This window comes from Eubalaena glacialis, chromosome 6 (assembly GCF_028564815.1).
Source record: "Eubalaena glacialis isolate mEubGla1 chromosome 6, mEubGla1.1.hap2.+ XY, whole genome shotgun sequence".
In the NCBI taxonomy this organism is placed as follows: Eukaryota; Metazoa; Chordata; class Mammalia; order Artiodactyla; family Balaenidae; genus Eubalaena; species Eubalaena glacialis.
Genome location: NC_083721.1, coordinates 9,266,668 through 9,288,984, shown reverse-complemented (window position 1 = coordinate 9,288,984; position 22,317 = coordinate 9,266,668). Strand labels below are relative to the sequence as shown.

Here is a 22,317-nt window from a genome sequence, read left to right as displayed (position 1 = left end):
CCTGCTCTCAGTCTCAGGTCACAGCTTTGTGCCACCATTTCCGGGGCAGCCTCTGCTGCCCTGAGCCCCACCCTCTGGGTCCCAGGTCACACTCTGACCATTACCAGTACCACACTGTTACTGCCCTGAGCCTCACACCCAGCTCCCAGGTCTTGGCTCTGAATCATCACTGATGGGGCTGCCCTGAGCCCCAACCCCACGACTCAGGCCACCACTCTGAACCATCATTGCCAAGCCACACTATCAGTGCTCCCAGGCCTGCCCCTCGGTCCCAGGTCAAAGCTCTGAACTGTCATTGCCAGAGGCACTGCCACTGCCCTGAGCCCTGCTCCCTGGATCCTAACACAAGGTTTTAACAAGCCACCACCAGGTAGGTGCTACTACCGTCCTACAACTGCCCTCTGGGGTCAAAGTTGGGACTTCAACCCACCATCTGCAGGCTGTGCTGCTACTGCCCCCTGCCCCCTGGGGCCGAGGACCAAGCCATTGCTGCACCTTGTCACCCCAGGGTCTGTGCCACTGCTGCATCACCACCCCCCGCCAGCCAGAGTCACTGTGGTGAGACCCAGAGACCCAGACCTTGGTTCCACAGGCCATCTGTACATGCCCACACCTTAGACACAAGGGATGCTGCCTCAGCAAGTGGTCCCAGGACTCCAGCTCCACTTCTACTGTTTGCCAGCACACCAGACCAGAGCCAAGAGGGATCCCATTGGCTAGAACTTCCTCCCATGGGAAAAGCAGAAGACCCCAGCAACCTTCACCTCCAAAGTTCCCAAAAGCCTTTGTTGCCACTCCTACCCATAGGACCTTTGCAGTCTTGGCCACAGAATATTCCAGCAGTCTGCACCTACGATGACCTCAGCTGACAGAGCTGCATGGAGACTATGCTGCTGTGTCTTCCAAGAATGAAAGACACTGTATCCCACCAGGCTAGCACCCTTGCAACCACATTTAGGTGAAAGTCTTTTCCCACTGAAGCCAGTCCAAAAAGTGAATGCACCCTCAAATGCACAGACATCAATGCAAAGCCATCAGAAACATGAAAAAGCAAGGAAACATGACACCACCAAAGGAACATAATGATTTTCCAGTAACCAATCCCAAAGAAATGGAGATCTGAGAGTTATCAAAAAAAGATTTCAAAATAATTATTTTAGGAAGTTCAGCAAGATTTAGGAGAACACAACTTAACGAATTCAGGAAAACAATAAATGAACAAAATAAGCTCAACAAACAGACAGAAATCATTTTTAAAAAGAACCAAACAAACTCTGGAGCTGAAGACCACAATGAATGGAATGAAAAAATGCAATAGAGAGCTGTTGAAGCTCTCAGGCAGAATAAGAATCTGTGAACTCGGACTTCCCTGGTGGCACAGTGGTTAAGAATCCGCCTGCCAATGCAGAGGACACGGGTTTGATCCCTGGTCCAGGAAGATCCCACATGGCGCGGAGCAACTAAGCCCATGTGCCACAACTACTGAGCCTGCGCTCTAGAGACCACGAACCACAACTACTGAGCCTGCGTGCTGCAACTACTGAAACCCGCGAGCCTAGAGCCCGTGCTCCACAACAAGAGAAGCCACAGCAGTGAGAAGTCCGCACACCACAACGAAGAGTAGCCCCCGCTCTCCGCAACCAGAGAAAGCCCGCGCGCAGCAACAAAGACCCAACGCAGCCAAAAATAAAATTTTAAAAACTAAAAAAAAAAAAAAGAATCTGTGAACTCGAAGATAGATTTCTTAATATTATCCAGACAGAGGAGAAAAAAATTAGATTGAAAAAGACTGAAGAAAACTTATGTGAATTATGGGATACTATCAAACAAAACAAAACAAAACAAAACAAAACAAAAGAAGAGAGAGAGAAAAGGACAGAAACATAGTTAAAGAAATCATAGCTGAAAAATTCCTAAATCTGGGGAGAGACACGGCCATCCAGGTACATAAAACCCAAAGGTCCCCAAATAGATATAACCCAAAGAGATATTCACCAAGATACATTATAATTAACCTCTCAAAAATCAAAGACAAAGAGAAATTTTAAAACAGAAAGAGAAAAGAGACTCATCACATACAAGGGAATCCCAATAAGGCTATCAGCAAATTTCTCAGCAGAAACCTTGCAGGCCAGAAGAGGGGATGACACATTCAAAATGCTCAAGGAAAAAAACTATTCACCAAGAATACTTCATCTAGAATAACTGTACTTCATTAATGAAAGAGAAATAAAGACTTTCCCAGAAAAACAAAAGCTGAGGGAATTTATCAGCACTAGACCTGCCTTACAAGAAATGCTAATGGGAGTTCTTCAAGCTGAAACAAAAAGACACTAATTAGTAACATGAAAACATGGAAGTATCAACTTTACTGGTAAGGGTATAGTAGAATTCAAAATACCCTAATACTGTAATGGTGGTGTGTAAGTCACTTTGAACTCTAGCATATAGGCTAAGAGACAAAAGTCTTAAAAATAATTATAGCTACAATATTTTGTTAATGGATACATAGTATAAAAAGTTGTAAAGTGGGACATCAACAATATAAGTTGAGGGTGTGAGCAAGAAAATGTGTAGAACACTTTTATGCAACTGAAGTTAAGTTATAAGTTTAACAGTTATAACAACAAGATGTATTATGAAAGCCTCATGGTAACCACAAAGCACAAAGTATCTATTGTATAGATACATAAATGATAAAGAAAAAAAGAATCAAAGCATACCACTATATAAAAAATCAACTCACAAAGAAAAACAGCAAAAAAGGAAGAGAGGAACAAAGAAACTACAAAACAATTAGAAAGAAATTAATGAAATAGCAATAGTAAGTCTTTGCCTATCAATAACTACTCTAAACGTAAATGGTTTAAATTTTCTATTTAAAAGGCAAAAAGTAACTGAATGGACAAAAAAACAAAACCCAACTATATATACTGCTTAGAAGAGAGTCATGTAAGCTTTAAAGACATAGGCTGAAAGTGAAGATATTTTATGTAAGTGGAAACCAAGAAAGCTGAGACAGCTATACCTATATCACACAATATAGACTTTAAGTCAAACATTGTAATGAAAGACAAAGAAGGTCATTATATTGTTATAATGATAAAGGGGTGAATTAATCAAGAGGATATAACAACTGGAAACATATATGCACCCAGTATTGAAGCACCTAAATATATTAAACAATTATTAATAAAGCTATTAATAAAGGCAAAAAATAGATAGCAATGCAATAATCGTGGGTGATTTCAATACCTCACCTTAAACAATGGGTAGATCATCCAGAGAGAATCAATTTTAAAAATAGACTTGAAAGACACTTTCAATCAAATAGACCTAATAGACATGTAAAGAACATTCCATCCAACGTTCTTCTCTAGCACACATGAAACATTCTCCAGGGTAAATCATGTTAGGTCACAAAACAAGTCTTAAGAAATTTAAGCAGACTGAAATCATATTGAGTATCTTTTCCAACCGCAATGGTATGAGACTAGAAATCAGTAACGAGGACAGCTGGAAACTTCACAAATACGTGGAAATTAAACAACACACTTCTGAACAACCAATAGGTCAAAGAAGGAATAAAAAAATATCTAGAGACAAACAATAATAGAAACACAGCATACAAAAACTTATGCAACGCAGCAAAAGTGGTTCTAAGAGGGAAGTTTATAGCAATGAATGCCTACATTAAGAAAAAAGATCTCAAATAAACAACCTAACCTTACTCCTGAAGGAACTAGAAAAGGAAAAATAAACTAAGCCCAAAGTTAGCATAAGGAATGAAATAAAAATTAGAATATAAATAAAGGAAATAGAGATGAGAAAGATAATAGAAAAAGATCAACAAAACTAAGAGTTGGTTTTTTGAAAAGATAAATAAAATTGACAAGCCTTTAGCTAGACGAAGGGGAAAAAAACAGATTACTCAAATTAATAAAATTATAAATGAAAGAAGAGACATTATAACTGACACCACAGAAATTCAAAAGATCATAAGAGACTACCATGAACAACTATATGTTAATGAATTAATTTAGAAGAAACGGATAATTTCCTAGAAACACACAACTTACCAAGAATGAAACATGAAGTAACAGAAAGTATGAACAGACCAATAATGAGTAAGGAGATTAAATGGGTAATCAAAAATCTCCAACAAATAAAAGCCCAGATGACTTCACAGGTGAATTCTACCAAACATTTAAAGAAAAATTAATACCAATCCTTTTCAAACTCTTCTAAAAAACTGAAGGGGGAGGAAAACTTCCAAACTCATTTTACAAGACGAGCATTACCCAGATACCAAAGCCAGACAAGGACACTACAAGAAAAGAAAACTATAGGTCAATCATCAAAGGATGAACACAGATGCAAAAATCCTCACCAAGATACTAGCAAACTGAATTCAAGAACACTCTGAAATGATCACAAACCATGATTAAGTGGGATTCATCCTTGGGATGCAAGGATAATTGAACATATGTAAATCAATAAATGTGATACATCACATTAACAGAATGAAGGATAATAATCAAATGATCATTTCAATAGATGCAGAAAAAGCACTTGACAAAACCTAACATCCCTTCATGATAAAAACTCTCAACAAATCAACTATAAAAGAAACGTTCCTCAGCATAATAAAGGTCGTATATGAAAAGTCCACAGCTACATCATACTCAATGGTAAAATTATAAAGCCTTTCCTCTAAGATCAGGAACAAGACAAGGATACCTACTCTCACCATTTCTATTCAACATAGTACTGGAAGTCCTAGCCTTAGCAATTAGGTAAGAAAAAGAAATAAAAGGCGTCCAACTCAGAAAGGAAGTAGCAAAATTATGTTTGCAGATGATATAATCTTAGACATAGATAACCCTAAAGATTCACCAAAAATCTGTTAGAACTAATAAATAAATTGCAGGATACAAAATCAACATCAGAAATCATTTGCATTTCTATACACTAATAACAAACTATCTGAAAGACAAATTAAGAAAGCAATCCCATTTATAAAAGCATCAAAAACTATAAAATACTTAGGAATAAATTAACCAAGGATGTGAAAGACCTGTACTTAAAACTATAAGACAGTGTTGAAACAGACTGAAGAAGACACAAATAAATGTAAATATATTCCATGTTCATGGATTGGAAGAATTAATATTATGAAAATGTCCATACTACCCAAAGTGTTCTAGAGATTCAGTGCAATCCCTATCAAAATTCTAATGGCATTTTTCACAGAAACAGAAAAAAAAACTACCCTACAATTTGTATGGAACCACAAAAGACCCTGAATAGCCACAGTAATCATGAGAAAGAAGAACAAAGTTGGAGGTATCATATGTCCTGATTTCAGACTATATTACAAAGCTACAGTAATCAAAAAAGTATGGTACTGGCATAAAAACAGTCACATAGACCAGTGGAACAGAATAGAGAGCCCAGGCGTAAACCCACACATATATGGTCAACTAATTTTTGAAAGGGTACCAAAAATCCACATTGGAGAAAGAATAATCTCTTCTAACAAATGGTGTGGAGAAAACCAGATATCTACATGCAAAAGAATGGACCACTATCTTACACCACACACAAAAATTATTTCAAAATGGATCAAAGACTTAAATGTAAGACCTGAAACTGTAAAACTCCTGGAGTAAAACATAGGGAAAAAGATCTTTGACAGTGGTCTTGGCAATGACTTCTTAGATAAGATATCAAAAGTACAGGCAACAGAAGCTAAAATAAACAAGTGGAACTGTATCAAACTAAAGAGCTTCTACACAGCAAAGGAAACAAGCAATAATTTTAAAAGTCAGCCTACAGGATGGGAGAAAATATTCACAAACTGTGTATCTGAAAATATACAAAGAACTCATACAACTCAATAGCAAAAAAGCAAATAATCCAATTTAAAAACAGGCAAAGGACCTGAATAGACCTTTTTCCAAAGAAGGCATACAAGAGTTATATGAGAAGGTGCTCAACATCACTAATCATCAGGGAAATGCAAATCAAAACCACCTCACACCTGCTAGGATGGCTATTATTTAAAAGACAAAAGATAACAAGTGTCGGTGTGGATGTGGAGAAAAGGGAACCCTTATACACTGTTGATGGAAATGTAAACTGATACAGCCTTTATGGAAAACAGTATGGCGGTTCCTCAAAAAAGTAAAGATTTAACTACCCTATGACCCAGCAATCCCATTCCTGGGTTATATCTGAAGGAACTGAAATCAGTATCTCAAAGAAATATGCATACACCGATGTTCACTGCAGCATTATTCACAATAGCCAAGATATGGAAACAACTTAAAATGTCCTTCAACAGATGAACGAATAAAGAAAATGTGGCACATATATACAATGGAATATTACTCAAACATAAAAAAAGAATGAAATCCTGTCATTTGCGACAACATGGATGAATTTGGAGATAACCCAGATCGAGAAAGACAAATACTTATGTTATCACTTATATGTGGAATTTTTTTAAAAATCCAATTTCATAGAAACAGAAAATAGAATGGTGGTTATCAGGGGTTGGAAGGAGGGGGAAATGTCAAAGGGTATAAATTTTCAATTATCAGAAGAATAAGTTCTGAGGGTCTAATGCACAACATGGTGACTAGTTAATAATATGGTATTATGTACTTGAAAGTTGCTGAAAGTAAATCTTAAGCATTCCCACCACACACACACACACCCCCAGGCACACAATGAGTTAACTGTGTGAGATAATAGATGTGTTAATTATCTTGATCTTGGTAATCATTCTACAATGTGTATGTATCAATATATCAAATCATAACGTTGTACATTTTAAATACATACAATTATATTTGTCAATTATTCCTCAATAAAGTTTTTTTAAAAAGGCTCCACATGTGATTCCCTTGAATGGTTAAGGCTGCGAACCGCTGGTCCCACCTTCACTATCTGAGGCTCAAAGGCCAGTCACCCAGGACACTGAGTCCCAGAGATGACCTGAGAATCGAAGGTCTGTGCTGCCCATCTCCAACATGCTCTATACTTGACCGGCTTCCTCAATGACATCCTGAAACCCCCTCTCCTCTTAATCAGTTTAGAGTCTCCCTTTGTGAAAAGGGCAAAGTTAGAACTGCAATTACTTACTGCCCTAATAACTGCTTAGTAGATGCTTTGCAGTCCTGGGTTTTGCCTCACCTCCTGATTCTAGGCACCAGAAGGCGTCCAAAGGCTTGTGGCCAGACCTGCAGAGCTGGACAGGGACCCTTGAGATCAACAGGGACCCTCACCCCAGGACAAATTCCTCCGGAATGGGAGAAGCCTGCCTGGCGGGACCATTCTCCCCTTCTTGCCCCTCTAATAACACCTGCTGCCCTTTATGGGATGTGGGTCTTCACGGTGAGTGGGAGAGGCTGGAAAACTGAAATTCGACCATAAAAAGTAAGGCTGCAGGGAGAGGGCTTGGCCCGCAGGGACTTCCGGGCAGGCCTTCTTTCTCCTCAAAGCTCGGTGCTGCCGGTTCCTTGTGGCCAATGAGGTCGCCCATTATAACACAAAAATGAGACACAACAAAAACTGCTCTGAGGTGGCCCATCCCTACCCTGCACCCTAGGCTGCCCATCTTTGGAGGCAGAAACAGGTGTGGCTGACAGGTGACAGACTTGAACTCAGACACTCCTGGGGTCAAACCCCAACTGTATGGTGTGGGATAAGTCCCCTGACCCCTCTATGCCTCAGTTTCTTCACATCTAATAAAGACGTAATACGTGCGTCTCAGAGCCACCGTGAGACCAGAGGAGGGGCTGAAATGAGGACAGAGGCCAAACCCAGGAAGGACTCAGCTCCAGCGCGTCCCTTCTCCAACCCTTCTCAGGCTGATGCTACCGTTTGCTTCCCTTTCTCCTCCAACAGCCCCGCTCCCACTTTCTGATTCTTCCCTGGAAGAATACAGTTTGGGGAGTTCATTTGGGACAGTATCTGGATCTTACACTCTGGAAGGAGGATGCAGGAAAGCAGAAAGTCTGCTAGAAACAGCAAGAAAATGTGGGTTCTGATGCTAAGTCCATGGCCCAGAGCAAGCTTCTCACTGTCTGGGAGCTTCACCCACAAAATGAGGGGTCAGAGTGGATCACCCCGAGGACGTCTCTCACCGCCACCCTCTGATGCTACACATATTCAGAGGCCCAGGGTCAGAGTCACACGATCGAGGCTCAGGTCTGTCTAACACTTCACCTCAAGAACCTGCGAAATGACAACTGAAGCCCTGGGACCAGGGACCAGGGCTCAGGGTGAGGGCGCAGCCCCTCCTCTGGCGTCTCTGGGTCAGTGGTTTGCAGACAGTGCGCCCTGAAATCACCTGGGGCCTCAACAAATACACATTCCCGGACCTACCTCCCAGAGGCTGACTCAGTGGGTCTGGACTGGGCTCGCGCACCCTGGCTGTTTCCTGATGCCAGGGTCAGGGGACCCCACTGTGACAAATGTGCTCCTAATAAAGGCCCCTCCTGCCTGCGATGGAGCGCAGCCTCACCGCCACCCTCACGTCACTCCGCATTCCTTCTCTCCTCGGAGCCTGCTTCCTTTTCTCTAAAACGTGGGGGTCAATGTGAAGTCAGGTTCCCTGGGCCCTGAGTCTGCTCTTCCATGGACTAAGGCGTCTCTGCTTGTCAAGAGAAGGCCAGTGGTCAAGCCAGGAGGGAGCGTGCTTAAACAGCAGGACCGCAGATCCCAGCCCTCCAAATGCCTGTCCAAGGGCGACCACTCCAGCTCCACTTTGAGTCCACGTGGTCCTAAGCAGGTGAGGGCAGGTGCCCACCTAAGCCTGCCCGTGCTTCACACAGTCACAGCGGCATGAACTTTAGGAGAGTGGGGTATGGAGGTTGACCGAGGTTTGAATCCTAGCTGTGTGACCTCAGCAATAACTCTACCTTTCTGAACCTTTGTCTCCACATTTACAAAATCAGGAAAGTTATTACCGCACAGATCACTGTAAGAATTAAACGAGGTGATAAATGTCACGCGTGGGGCAGAGGACCTAACGCTGCCAGGCCTCTACCATCGTCATCAGACTGACAAACTCTAGCCCTGCCTGTGAAAAAGTGTTAGCTGAGCATGAGAAGAGGGATAGAATTGAATTCCCTGGCGGTTCTGTGGTTAGGACCCTGCACTTTCACTGCCGAGGGCGCAGGTTCAATTCCTCATCAGGGAACTAAGATCCCACAAGCCGCACAGTGGCGTGGCCAGAAACCAATTTAAAAAATTAAAAAAGAAAAGGGATAGAATTCTCCAATAGGTACTAACCCTACTTTTTTTTAAAAAATAGCTTTACTGAAATACAACTCACATGCCATACCATTCACCCATTTAAAGTATATAATTCAATGGGTTTTACTATATTCAGAGTTGTGCAACTATCACCACAATTTTAGAACATTTTCATCAACCCAAAAAGAAACCCCCTACTCTTTGGCTGTCACCCTCCAATCCCTCTAGCACCCTGCCCCACGCCACAGCACCTGCTAATCTACTTTCCATCTCTACAGATTGGTCTATTCTGGGAATTTCATGCAAATAAAATTCTATGTGGCTTTTTGTGACTGGATTCTTTCATTTAGCATAACGTTTTTAAGGTCCATCCATGTGGCATGTGTTGGTACTTCATTCCTTTCTATGGCCGAATGATATTCCATTTTATGGGAAGACCACATTTTGTTTATCTATCCATTCATCCACTGATGGACATCTGGGTTTGGGGCTGTTATGAATAATGCTGCTATGAATATTCATGCTCATGTTTTTGTGTGGACATATGTTTTCAATTCTCTTGGGTATGTACCTAAAGGGGGAATTGTTGGGTCATAAAATAACTCTATGCTTATCAACCTCTTGAGCCACTGCCAAACTATTTTCCAAAGGAAGTACACCATCTTCCTTTCCCACCAGCAGTGTGTGGGGTTCCGATTTCTCCATATCCTCAACAACATGCGTTATTATCCACTTTTTTATGATTGCTGTGCTAGTGGGTGTGAAGCGGTAACCTTACATTTTTCTTAAATCTTACTATATTTCTGTGAGCAGGTTTTTTTAAATTTTACTCATAGCCTAATGTTAAAACTACATGGAACAGAAAGAAGTTAAACAAGAAAATATCCCCTCAAGGAAAGGTTACAACAAAATGATGAAGACAGAGAAATGCCCTCTGCAAGGTGAGCGGGAACAGCCCTGGAGAGACAGCAGATGGCACTGCTGTACATGACACATTGTATCGTTGTATGTGGTACAATGATCCTGGTGTATGTGGTACAATGACACCGTCGTATGTGGTACACTGCATTGTTGTATGTGGTGTGACATTGTTGCCTGTGGTACAATGACCCTGGTGTATGTGATACAATGACACTGGTGTGTGTGGTACATTGGCAGGGATGTAGAAAAGTGCATCAGGCCTTCCTCCTAATCTTCTTGTTCCCTTTAATTCACACGTGACTTCCTGGACCTGTAAAACAAAGCTCTTTTCCAAGTAAACCAACATGGTGGCATTCCTGACAAAGCTCTATATTCAAATGTCAGCTGACAACCCAAAATAAGTTTTGTTATACTTTCCTCCTCGGGACAAAACTTACTGCGGCCCAACACTAATCTACCACAGAATATAGCTGCTGTTTACCAACTAAAGGAGGAGCTAAAATAAGTCCCCCATTTCTGTGCCCGGACTCCCCTCCAAGGGGGTGTCCATGTGTTTCAGTGAAAGCCATTTTCACAGCATTACAGCGCTGATTTCCTGAAAGTCATTGACAGTCTCCGCCTTCAGGCAGAAGCACTTAAGGTGCCCCAGTCCGAGGAGAGTCTCCTCTATTTTTAGCTTGCAAGATTTCAGGAATGCCTCAAATCATCCTTCACTTCTTGGTGTCTGCCCCCTCAGGCCAAGGCAGCAGTTGGAGGTTTACCACCCACAAACTCCGGAACCAGATACCAACAGGTGGGTGTACTACGAACCTCAGGCCTGCCCAAGGCCTAGGAGAGAGAAAACAAAAAAGGGGAAAGGAGAACAACGGCAGTGGTGGGGAGGGGCGGTGCATGGGAGAAGGGAGCAAACAGTTCTGCTGGTAAAGGACAGTGCAGGCTGCCCCCCCTGTGTGGGCAGACGCGGGGTGCTGGCCCTCACAGGGACTGGCAAGGGCGAGCCTAGGGAGGCGGTGTGTGGCCTCCCTGGGGTTCGCCCTGAGGGCCAGACTGTCCACAGGAGCCACGCGTTTCTTGCAAAGAGTCTGAATGCATTTATACACCAAGTGTCATCTGCAAAGTGAAAGTCTTACACTGCTGTTTTCTTTCTTTTTTTTAATTAATTTTTATTGGAGTATAGTTAGTTTACAATGTTGTGCTAGTTATACATATACTTATATCCACTCTTTTTTAGATTATTTTCCCATATAGGTCATTACAGAGCATTGAGTAGAGTCCCCCGTGCTATACAGTACGCCCTTTTTTTTTTTTTTTTTTAAACATCTTTATTGAAGTATAATTGCTTTACAATGGTGTGTTAGCTTCTGCTTTATAACAAAGTGAATACAGTAGGCCCTTATTATACTGCTGTTTACAAATCAGAGTAGATCTGTCATGGATGATGAAATAGCTCTCATTTGTCAATGTCTCTGAGTAGTTGCTTCTTGTCATTGCCCATTTTTTCTAACCACGGACAACTAAAGCACAAGTACCACATGGGTCTGCGAAGTTTTTCCTGTTGGGGGGCGAGGGGCTTTAATTTCTAAAGGTATAAAGCACTCTCAAGTAACAATTAATATATTTAGGTCCTAAATGTCCACGAATACGGGACAGGAAAAATAAATGATGCTGTAGTGCAGGGTCAGCACCCCATGGCCCGTGGCCTGTCTTGGTAAATCAAGCTTTACTGGAACACAGCCACGCGTGTCTGCACATTGTCTATAGCTGCTGTGCACTACAGTTGGGACAAAGACCATATGGCCCAGAAAGCTTAAAATATTTACTATTTGGTCCTTTACAGAAAAAGTTGGTGAATCCCTGGTATAGTGTATCATGAAACACACTACAGCTATTAAAAAGCAGAGTCAGGGGGGACGTCCCTGGCGCGTCCAGTGGTTAAGACTTCGCCTTCCAATGCAGGGGGTGCGGGTTCAATCCCTGCTCGGGGAGCTAAGATCCCACATGCCTCATGGCCAAAAAACGGAAACATAAAACAGAAGCAAAGACTGTAACAAATTCAATAAAGACTTTTAAAACAATGGTACACATCAAAAAAATCTTTAAAAAAAAAACAAACAACAACAACAAAGTCAACCTCAACTGCATCCATGAACAGGGAGAGATGCTCAAGATACAATAATGAAGATGTTTTATTTCTAACTCTGATCCCTGAGGTGAGTGGGCCCCGTTCACTTGTTTTTGTTGAGCTTCACAAGAGGAATTCGCTTCTGGGGAAGGCTCAAAACAGGGCAGGGAAGACAGGACTCTGGGCAACAGAAACGCCGGGGCTGGGGCAGCCTCTGCCCCCCATGACCCATCCAGGGATCCCCGAGGGCTGAGGAGCGTATACACCCCCTTCCCACGCTAGTTCTGAAAAGGATAAAAAATACTCCTAGGTAAGGACAGAGGTCAAAATATGACCATGGCCTTAGGTCAGTTTCCCTACACAGAGGCCCAGAATCAAGCAGACGTCCCCACTGAGGCACGGCTGCGCTGGGTGGAGCTGGGTTCCCCCAGGGGCGAAACTGAAAGAGCTGCGCAGGGGGCCCAGCCCTTCTTCCCAAACGGGCAGTCAGGTAAGCCCTGCCCAGCGAGGTGCGGGGACCCGCCCCGTCCTCCTGGAAACCCCCAGAAGCCTCCTGCAACGGCCAGCTCGATGCGTCCACGCCGGGAAGGCACGCGGGCCGAGACGCTGGGCCCACGGAGCACAAGGGCCAGCCCCTCGCTCGCCGGGCAGGACCCGCTTCCACCCCGGGACCAGCCACGCTGCGCCTGCGCGCTCGCGCCTTCCCGGGGAGGGGCTGGCGGTGGGACCCGGCGCGGCCACGTCAGCCGGTGCAGGGACCGGCTCCCGGGATGTTTCTCAGCACGGCTCTCACATCGCAGGGCGGCGAGAGCGAGGCCGACCCCGTCGCGGACTCCCCAACGAAACCTGCAGTGCAGCCGCGCGCCCACCAAGGCCTGTGGGCGAGGAGGGCGAGGAGGGCGAGGAGCGCGGCCGTCGGTGAGGATGGGGGAGAGGCGCGTACCCGAGTCCGGAGAGCACGGGGAATTCCGGACACTGACGCCCCCGAGCTGTGACCCGTGCCCCCCGAAGGGTCGGCTGAGGGGGCACCGTCGCTCTGCCACACGCTAGGTGTGGGATCTCGGGCCGTTTCTTCCCGTCTTTGTTTGTAAAATAGGGCGGCTGTCAGGCTTCCGTAAAACTCCGCGCATCAAGGCCCGAGCACAGGGCGTCGACCCAGCGACGCTAACGTTTAATAAACGTTACTGCCGTATGTTTCAACAACGTCCAGTTTTTATAATACGCACGTATTTGCTTCTGGGATATATGATGACACCCGCTCTGACCCCTTCACAGTTGTTAATTGACAGGCATGAAAACGCTGTGAAAAGTATAAATCCAGAGCCAAGATCTAAAAAGTACTAATTAAAGCACACTTTATATAAAAACTATACTCAGAGTGCCGTCAACAGCCTAAAGTGCTTATATTTTTTTTAAAAAAAAAGAAAAAAAAGGAAAGCAAAGCCTTAATTCAAAATGACCAAGTGAGCACAAAACTTTATCTCCTATTCCTCCCAATACCCCCATTAAAATGAAGAAAAGGAGCAGAATAAAAGGGCTATTAAACACCCACCACAGAGAATGGGAAAGGGACACGGGCTGACCAGAGATTTGAACACATTCTGGGAAACTGTAAACAGAGGGAGGACTGGTGAGGCTCCACGAGTCTCCTGCTCGACAAGGACGAACTCACTCCCTGTGCACAGAAATCACAGGGAGTCGGGCTGGAGGGGCCCTCCCCGTGAGCTAATCCCTGGTCCTCAGCGGGCAGGGGAGGCGCAGACGGGGAGGGGCAGCGCCACCCGGGCCTGTGCCGCAGGACCCCCGTAACAATCTCGTTTCCGGATGGGCAATCAAGGACGGAAGATTCGAAGTGCGTCGCTCTAGCTCAAAGCGGCGGGGGCGGAGCCCGGCTGGGAGCCAAGACTGCTGGGCACTGCCCCACACTGCCCCCTCCAAAGCCACCCAGCCACTCACCACCACATGCCACAGGCCCCTCAACCCTAACCCGCTGGCATCAGAGCATAGAGCAGCACGACGTCTTGTGCTTTTACGGCCGCTGGGTCAGGTAAGAAGCAGGACGCCCAGAGGAAGACCACAAACGGAGCCCCGGGCTGACGCCGGCTCCCTCCCAGCCTCGCCCTCCCGTGACAATTCATACGTTCCTCGGACGTCTTCCTCCAGGACTGCTATTTGCTTTGACAGCAACAGAAATGCCGATGGGACGGAGTCCCCAGGACCTGCTCTGCCCCTGCAGATGCCCTTCGACGTCCCCAGGCGGCCACCACTCCACCCCACAGACAGAAGCAGGAGGAGCAGGATTACGCAGATAACTGTTTAATAGAAACCGTTCATTGACTGTAAATGAGTCTATATAAAATAAACCTTAGTTTAAAAATGTTTAAGAAGTCACACCCACCATTAGAGGTGATCACCTGCACTTCGGTGAAGTTACGTAAAAGCTGTCTGCAAACTGGTTAGGGTCTCAGCAGAGGCCTGGAGAATCTTCAGCTCTTCTGTCCACAGTGTTTCTACCAAAGTTAGTTGGTTTATCAAAGCCACTTCTTCATCTTTCATATGAGAAACCTGGAAGTTATTTTTAAATGATTTTCTTTAGTGTAGTAAAATATACATAAACATAAAATTTAACATTTTGACCATTTTTATATGTACAATTCAGTGACACTAAGTACATTCACAGTGTTATATAACCATAGCCTCCATCCATCTCCAGAACTTTTTCATCATCCCAAACAGAAACTCTGTACCCATCAAACATTAACTCCCCATTTCCCCCTCCCCAAATCCCTGGTAACCTCTACTCTACTTTCTGTCTCTATAAATTTGCCTATTTCAGATATCTCATTTAAGTGGAATCATACAGTACAGGGTATTTGTCTTTTTGGGTCGTGGTTTATTTCACTCAACACAATGTCTTCAAGGTTCAATAAAATTATTTTTTTTAATCCTAGTAATATTTTCATTCAAATAAGCTAATTCCTCATTTTATTAAAACACTTATTAAATAAAAGGGAAAGACGGGACTTCCCTTGTGGTGCAGTGGTTAAGAATCAGCCTGCCAATGCAGGCGACACGGGTTCGATCCCTGGTCAGGGAAGATCCCACATGCCGCGGAGCAACTCAGCCCGTGCGCCGCAACTACTGAGCCTGTGCTCCAGAGCCCGTGGGCCGCAACTACTGAGCCCATGCACCGCAACTACAGAAGCCTGTGCACTCTAGGGCCCGCGTGCCACAACTACTGAAGCCCACGCGCCTAGAGCACATGCTCCACAACAAGAGAAGCCACCGCAATGAGAAGCCTGCGCACCGCAACGAAGAGCAGCCCCTGCTCACTGCAACTAGAGAAAGCCCGCGTGCAGCAACGAAGACCAAACCCAGCCAAAAAAAAATTTTTTTAACTAAAAAAAATTAAAAAATAAAAGGGAAAGAGTACCTTAAAAATCTATTACCAAGAATTCATGCAATAATTTTACCCATTAAAAGGTGTAGACACATGTTAACAGTCAAAACACGGATTACATCAGTGTTCATTTATTAAGGCATTAACAACACCCTAAGAAGGTGGACTATCCCTATCCAACAAGTATCAGTACAAAACAACTTCTTCATCAAAACACTTCCTTAAGAAAAGAACACAATATTCTAGAAACATACCTTTTGAAGCACAGCCTTACTCTCCTTGATGAAATAATGGCATATTTTCTGGGCTATGTCCAAACTTGTCTTCTCATTTGTATCTGAAATTACTTCCCCAATAAGTACTTTTTTCCAGCATGTCCTAGAACCAAAATATTCAGTAAGGTCATTTCAGCAGGTTTTCAAAAACAAAGGCGGCTTTTCCACTTGAACACTTCTATTTTTCCGGAAACATAATAAAACTCATTCCATCAGCACGTTCCCTCAAACCTCCCACCACATGCAGGTCCTGTGTTGGAGCAGACAAGGTATACAGGAAAGAAGAAGGAACGCTGAGGATAAGAAGCGAGGGAACTGGCGCTCTCTGCAGGCTGGGCCTGAGTTTTATTAGCACCACAATCCTGCGTCTGGCACATGAGTAAGAAGAGTCACGTCCACCAGCCACGGGAAGAGAACAAGGGACAGACAGGAAGGTGAGTCCACAGCCAAAGTACTACTGACTAAGGAGCAAAGGCAGAGGTTTCCCTTTTCTTCAAATGACAGCCTCTCCTAAACAAAATGGCAAACTGAACAGGACATGTTTCACAAAGTAAAATGCTCTGCAGATGGAAAGAGGAATCTACAGTGAAGCCTTTCTCTACACGCAGGTCCTTCCAATTTTACACTAAGGAAGTCCGTAGGAAATGGGGCTCAGTGGGCTGGCGGGGCCAGCTTTCTGCAGGGGAGGCAAGAGGGGGCCGCGACCAAGGTGCCGAGCAGGAGGGGCTGAGTCAAGCCTACAGGCCGGCGAGGAGCACTAACCAGGGAGGAAGGGGGCGGGGGGACAGATGCTGGATGCACAGAACGCGAAAGTGCACGTGGCTGAGGAGGGAAAGGCCACGGTGACGGCTCTACCATCCCAGTGGAGGGCACAGAAGTCGCTGAGAAATTCAGAACAGCCCAAAAGCCATACAGAAAATGAAGTCTTAGATGTCGTCAGCTTCAGGGATGATGGTAGCAACCCCAGGACCAGGTGAGTTCTTGGGAAAGAAAGGAAGTCAAGAAATAACATTTGGGACTTCCCTGGCGGTCCAGTGGTTAAGACTCCGCGCTTCCACTGCAGGGGGCACGGATTCAAACCCTGGTCGGGGAACTAAGATCCTACGTGCGCGTGGCGTGGCCAAAAAAAAAAAAAAAGAAAGAAGGAACGCCGTTGCTATGTGCCAGGAACAGCGCTTTATATGCAGCCATTATCTGTGTTAATCTTCACAACCGCCTAGCAAAGAAAGCATCATAATCCCCACCTCAGACACAAAGAAACTGAGAATCCGGAAGAGTAAAGCACTCACCCTAAGTGACGGAGCTAGCGAGAGGCAGAACTAGCACGCAAATGCCCGTCGGGCAGAACCCCAGACGCGCGCCTCCTCTGCCGGGCCACTCAGGTAGTCAGAGAGCACTCAGAGGGAAGGAAAGACGCCTCAGGAGGACCTCTGCGAGACATCCAGTTGCTTTATTTAATTTGAGGCTGAGGTTTAAGTTGTGTCTCCAAGAACGATTGAAAGAAACTTATGTGGGTACACACGAGATAAAATAAAACACAAGATGAATGGATAGGGAAAACAAGATGACGAAAAGATGAGAAAGAAAGGTAAGATACAGCCAGGAATGAGTCAGTGATAAACTGCATGCCTTAGAATCCTGCACACATGGATGGACCACAAATTTGCCTCTGAGTTTTCTAGTGAGCAATAAAAAGAAGGAAACATATCAGATACAGAATTCAGTGTCTGTACGACAAAAACACACCATCTGCTCAGAAGAGACACAACTGCTTCTGGTGTTGAGACCAGGGGATAGTTTTTCTCCCCAAATTCCAACAGAAAAGGAAGTAAGCAACATCGTAAACAGCAACATCACGGGCACGATGGAATGAGCACAAACTACTTCTAGGCACCGTGCTGAGGGCTACTTCTGGCGTTATCTCACCTGATCCTCCCAACTGCTCGAGGATGGGGTTCGCCATCTTCAGGAAGTCCTCCCTGGGGTGTCTCTCACCTGAGATTTGCTGAGTAGCGGGCATTACTCCCCGACTCCCTCGCAAGGAGCTCCAGGGCTGGGCGGCGCACGGCCGCGTGTGTGACTATCCTTTCCACGCTAAGGGAAGGACCAACAGCCTCTCAGGAACAGTGAGGACCTGACCAGGGTGCGTGTCGACACCGGGGGTTCCTCCACCTTCCTCCTCTATGGAAACATCCAGGCCTCTCCTTGAGCAGGCATCTGGATCTGCCCCCAGGACAGAACCGGGGGGGGGGGGGGCCTGGCCAGTGGTCAGGAGCTCGGTCTGTTCCCAGGAAAAACCCACCTGCTCAGAGGCTCTCCTCTGACCAGGGCCAAGGCGCACGCTTTTCGAAGTGTTTACCCTGAACAACGAGCTGCAGGTCACCAGGGGGATACGTGTGAGGAGAGACCAGTTCTCAGGCCCGTGTACTCTGACTATGACTCTAAAACCAGAATTCCAGAAATGGTGCAAACCTAGAAGTGAACCACTCCCCACACGGGCAAGTTACACAGAGAATAAGCAACCCCAATATACAAGGGCATTCCTTTCTCCTCTGAAGTTGGGCCTTTGAATGTAAGCCCCAAAAAAGCCAAAGTTATGTCCAAATCGTAACTACAGCTCATGACCAACACACAGGGAACTTACAATTCTTCAGCCTCCAGACATAACAACTTAAGAGCTGTGAGTAACCGCCAAGACGGTCCATCCCATCCAAACGTCAAATTTCTAAAGTAGAAAAAGAATAGATATATGTATAACTAAATCACTTTGTTGTACACCTGAAACTGACACAAGATTGTAAATCGACTACACTCCAACATAAAATAAAAATAAAATTAAAAAAAAAAAAATTACCGATCTGTCATTTCGGTACTTCATTACATCACGGTAAATGACTAAAAAGCCAAACATTTTTTTAAAGGGGCCACTAAACATTGCACAACCCGTGGTCGTAGTCACAAAGAGAAAAGTAAGTCTGCAAATACTTAAGAATAAAGCCTGAGTAACAGAAAATTCTTTGTGTTAAAAAAAAAAAAAAAGTAAAAAGCTATTTTTATTTGGTAAGAAGCTGAACTTGGATGAGGGGGCCGCAGTGAGATGAATGATGAAGAATCTGGATGATCCTCAGGATCAAACAAATGGCAGCCACCAGAGCTAGTGTCCCTCACAGTGTTGCTGGATTATTTAGAACTTAATTTCACTTACAGAAGAAAATCTGAAAGGGAGGGTCTCAAACCCAGTTTATCCCATTTGGCGTGGAATCACCTAGGCTGCCCCCGTCCCAAGAGCCTGCATCCTGTTGCCGGGTGACTGACGGCCAGGCTGGCCTGCGGTAGCTGATGCCACCCCACCTGACCACATGTTCGCCACAAACACACTGGGCCACCGATCAGTACGTACGGGGCTCTCCCGGTACAGTAACTTGAGACTTCAAGCTTGTATCTTAGGTCCCCAAACAAGTCTCCTGACCAGCATCTTGCCCTCCTGTGAATCCCACAACATGAAGCGCGATGTGCCGCACGTAGTAAGTGCTCAGTAAGCAGCTACCTGTCACGGGACACAAGTTGGGAGGCAGCTCACACCTGTAAAAACCCCAGCTCTCAACTTCTCATCAAGATTTCCTGAAGGAATAATTTCTGGAGAGAAACACTTACTCTATAAAGTCGTGATCCTCTAAAATGGAAATCTTTTGGTTCATCCGTTTATCTGTTGATGGAAGATATTTAACAAGTATATCTGCATTAAAAAAAAAAAAAAATCAGGCTGAGATTTAGGGTATAATTCAGGTGGAAGGGAGGGGGGACCCTTTCTTCTCAGCTTACTTTCCTTCCCGTCAGCAATAAAGACATGTGTAAACAATTTTACCCATTTCACATCAAAAAAATCTAGTCTTCAAGTCCAACTCAATGAGAGTATGATTCAGCCCTTTGAAAAGCTACAAGAATTCCAAGGCAGGGCACAAATCATCTGCTACCTCAGCTCCTGCTCCCACGAAGCAAATCAACCCACGAAATCGGGTAATGAAGACATTAGCAGGACTGCTGAGAAATTACACCCACCAAAAGTACAGACTCCGTACAAACATGAGGAAATGTTTCCAAGACTCAGTTTTTAAAAGCCAGAATTCAAAACTGACTGGATATTAGTGACTGTAATCATAAACAACTGAAAATGAACATGCAAAAATTAACAAAGCTTTCTGGGGTCATAGGATAATGAGGGATTTTTCTATTTTTAAAATTTCTTTTTACATTTCTCTACTTTTATTTTTTAAATGCAGAAATAATGAAAGTGTGAATTTTGTTCAAATTATTTAACAAATCAATACTTCATGGTCATCAATATTAAAGTTATTCTGATAATATAAGGCTAATTTCAAAGCTAGCTTTCTAAGAGACCCAGCAAGGCCCAGTTTTCGCTTTTCCACTTCATTTTGAGAAATAACATTATTACTTTGGCTACTAATAGGATGGAGTAGTATCACCTTGACCAAGTCTCTATTTCCATTAGAACTTATATTAAAACTACCTCAAATTATACACTCAGTAAATCTCTAGTCATTTCTTCAATGCCTAGAAAACTATTTCTCTGCTGCTTCAAGGAAGGGGGAAAAAATCAGCCCCCTATGTACTATTTTTAATACTATATTTGAAATTTTCACAGCATAAATTTAATAGGTAAATCATTAGTTTAAAAAGAGTAATCCCAATGATGATGCTAGGTAACAAAAGAACATAAATGGAATGCGTATTTTATCATGCCATTGAACCGCCCAAAGAAGGACTGTGTAACATATTTACCCTGTGATTGGTACAGCACCTTACACACAGTGGGTGCTTCATAAATATTTTTTACTTGTTGCTCTCTAATCCTATTTTATCTTTAGTGACAATGTCTCAGTACAAAAATTTCCATTTCTTGCCATCTATTAATACTCTATTTATTTCCCTAGCGGTTTCTCTTTTCTTCCATTCTACTGTCTGACCTAATGCAATAAAAGTCTTCTCAGTTCTTCTTATCCTCAATATCGATCAAAGCTTTGCTGGTTTTACTTCAACACTGAAATGACGTGGTCATCAATAAGAATTAGGCTAGCCCTGCCTAGGAGAAAATAAATGATATACGCTTTAAGGTTTTGCCACTGTTACAAAAACTTAACATAACCACAGATGGGGGGGGTGAGGAATTCTATCATCTTAGTGATCAAAACCAAAGTTAATGCCAACCTTTTGAGACATAAACACAAGCATGAGGATTGCGGATGGAAACAAATCCATACTCGAGGAGCAGGCGGTGGTTATCGTGAGGGCCATAGCAGATGAGCACCTCTTTGTGTTTGCCACAGCTCACAGCTGTTCTAATTTCATAACAGCGAGTTTCCTCATTAAATGCTGCTTTTACCTAGAAAAAAGAATTGTAAAAGATGTTTTTAAAGCAAAGCAGAAAACTAAAAAGATTAAGTGATCGTATTAATTTAAGCAGGATGCCGCTTTCAAGCACTCATCACGGAATTTATCCACATGGAGAAAAAATGCCACGTCCGCACTTTGGCCTCTTTGGTTCTCCTCGACTTCACCCCATCGGGGTGGGAGGGAGTCCCGCCTGCGGCCTCTGAGGATGGCCAAACACACGACACCTGACATCGGACAGATGACTAACGGCAGTTTATTGTAAGTCACCCATACAGCCCGGGGGGAGGACACAGCACGCCACACAGGGCCACACAGGGGCTGCGCCTGGGAGCGGAGTGACAGCAGAGGCCATGGGAAGCAGGCCTGCAGGAGCAAGGGGTGACACCCTGGTTCCCCTGGGGCGATGTGATTTGCCTGTCTGAATAATTTTGAGGGCTGGCAGGGAGATGACACGCATTCGGTTGAGGACCAGGTGGGCTACAGCCAGTCCGGCTGAGGGCAACTTCCCGCTGGGTGGGAAGCCTTGCCCGCTGGGTGGGAAATATCCGGAGAGGGCAGAGGAACTCACGGTCAGGCCTTCGGGGCCCCGCGAGGCCCAAAGACGTCAAGGCTGAGCATGAAATTTCAGGTCCTGTGATACACAGCCTTTTGTGAGCAGCATGATGTTGGCTGATACTGTCATATGGATTTTGTGACAGCTTTGTTAGGTAATAGGCAGAGAGGAAAAGACCAAGGAGACCGAACTGCTCCCACAACAAGCGGCGGGTACAAGCACCGAGGCCTTCTCACTAAGCGGCAAATTGCAGTGAGATGAGGATAAGAACAGGCTGAAATTCTACCTTGAGGCATCAACAAGAGATCAGGGCCAAGGCTTGCGCTGTCACGTCAAAAGCCAGCTGCAGCGCACTTTCGACCAGGGA

General features: G+C 44.5%; 1 protein-coding gene across 13 annotated transcripts in view; it reads right to left on the bottom strand.

Moving 5' to 3' along the window:
- The window catches only part of SETD4 (SET domain containing 4), a 136,911-nt gene that overhangs the window by 99,437 nt on the left and 15,157 nt on the right, over window positions 1–22,317 (bottom strand). For 5 of the 13 annotated variants that reach the window (XR_009701237.1, XR_009701236.1, XR_009701239.1 and 2 more), the window contains exons 7-11: window positions 21,212–21,386; window positions 19,640–19,721; window positions 18,630–18,710; window positions 15,965–16,088; window positions 14,709–14,875 (exon numbers count right to left, since the gene is read on the bottom strand). Coding sequence is in view for 8 of the 13 variants with exons in the window: in XM_061192871.1 (XP_061048854.1) it covers window positions 14,741–14,875; window positions 15,965–16,088; window positions 18,630–18,710; window positions 19,640–19,721; window positions 21,212–21,386 (597 nt within the window). In the remaining 5 variants the exon portion in view is untranslated. The other 8 variants (XM_061192872.1, XM_061192876.1, XM_061192875.1 and 5 more) reach the window with 4 other exon arrangements.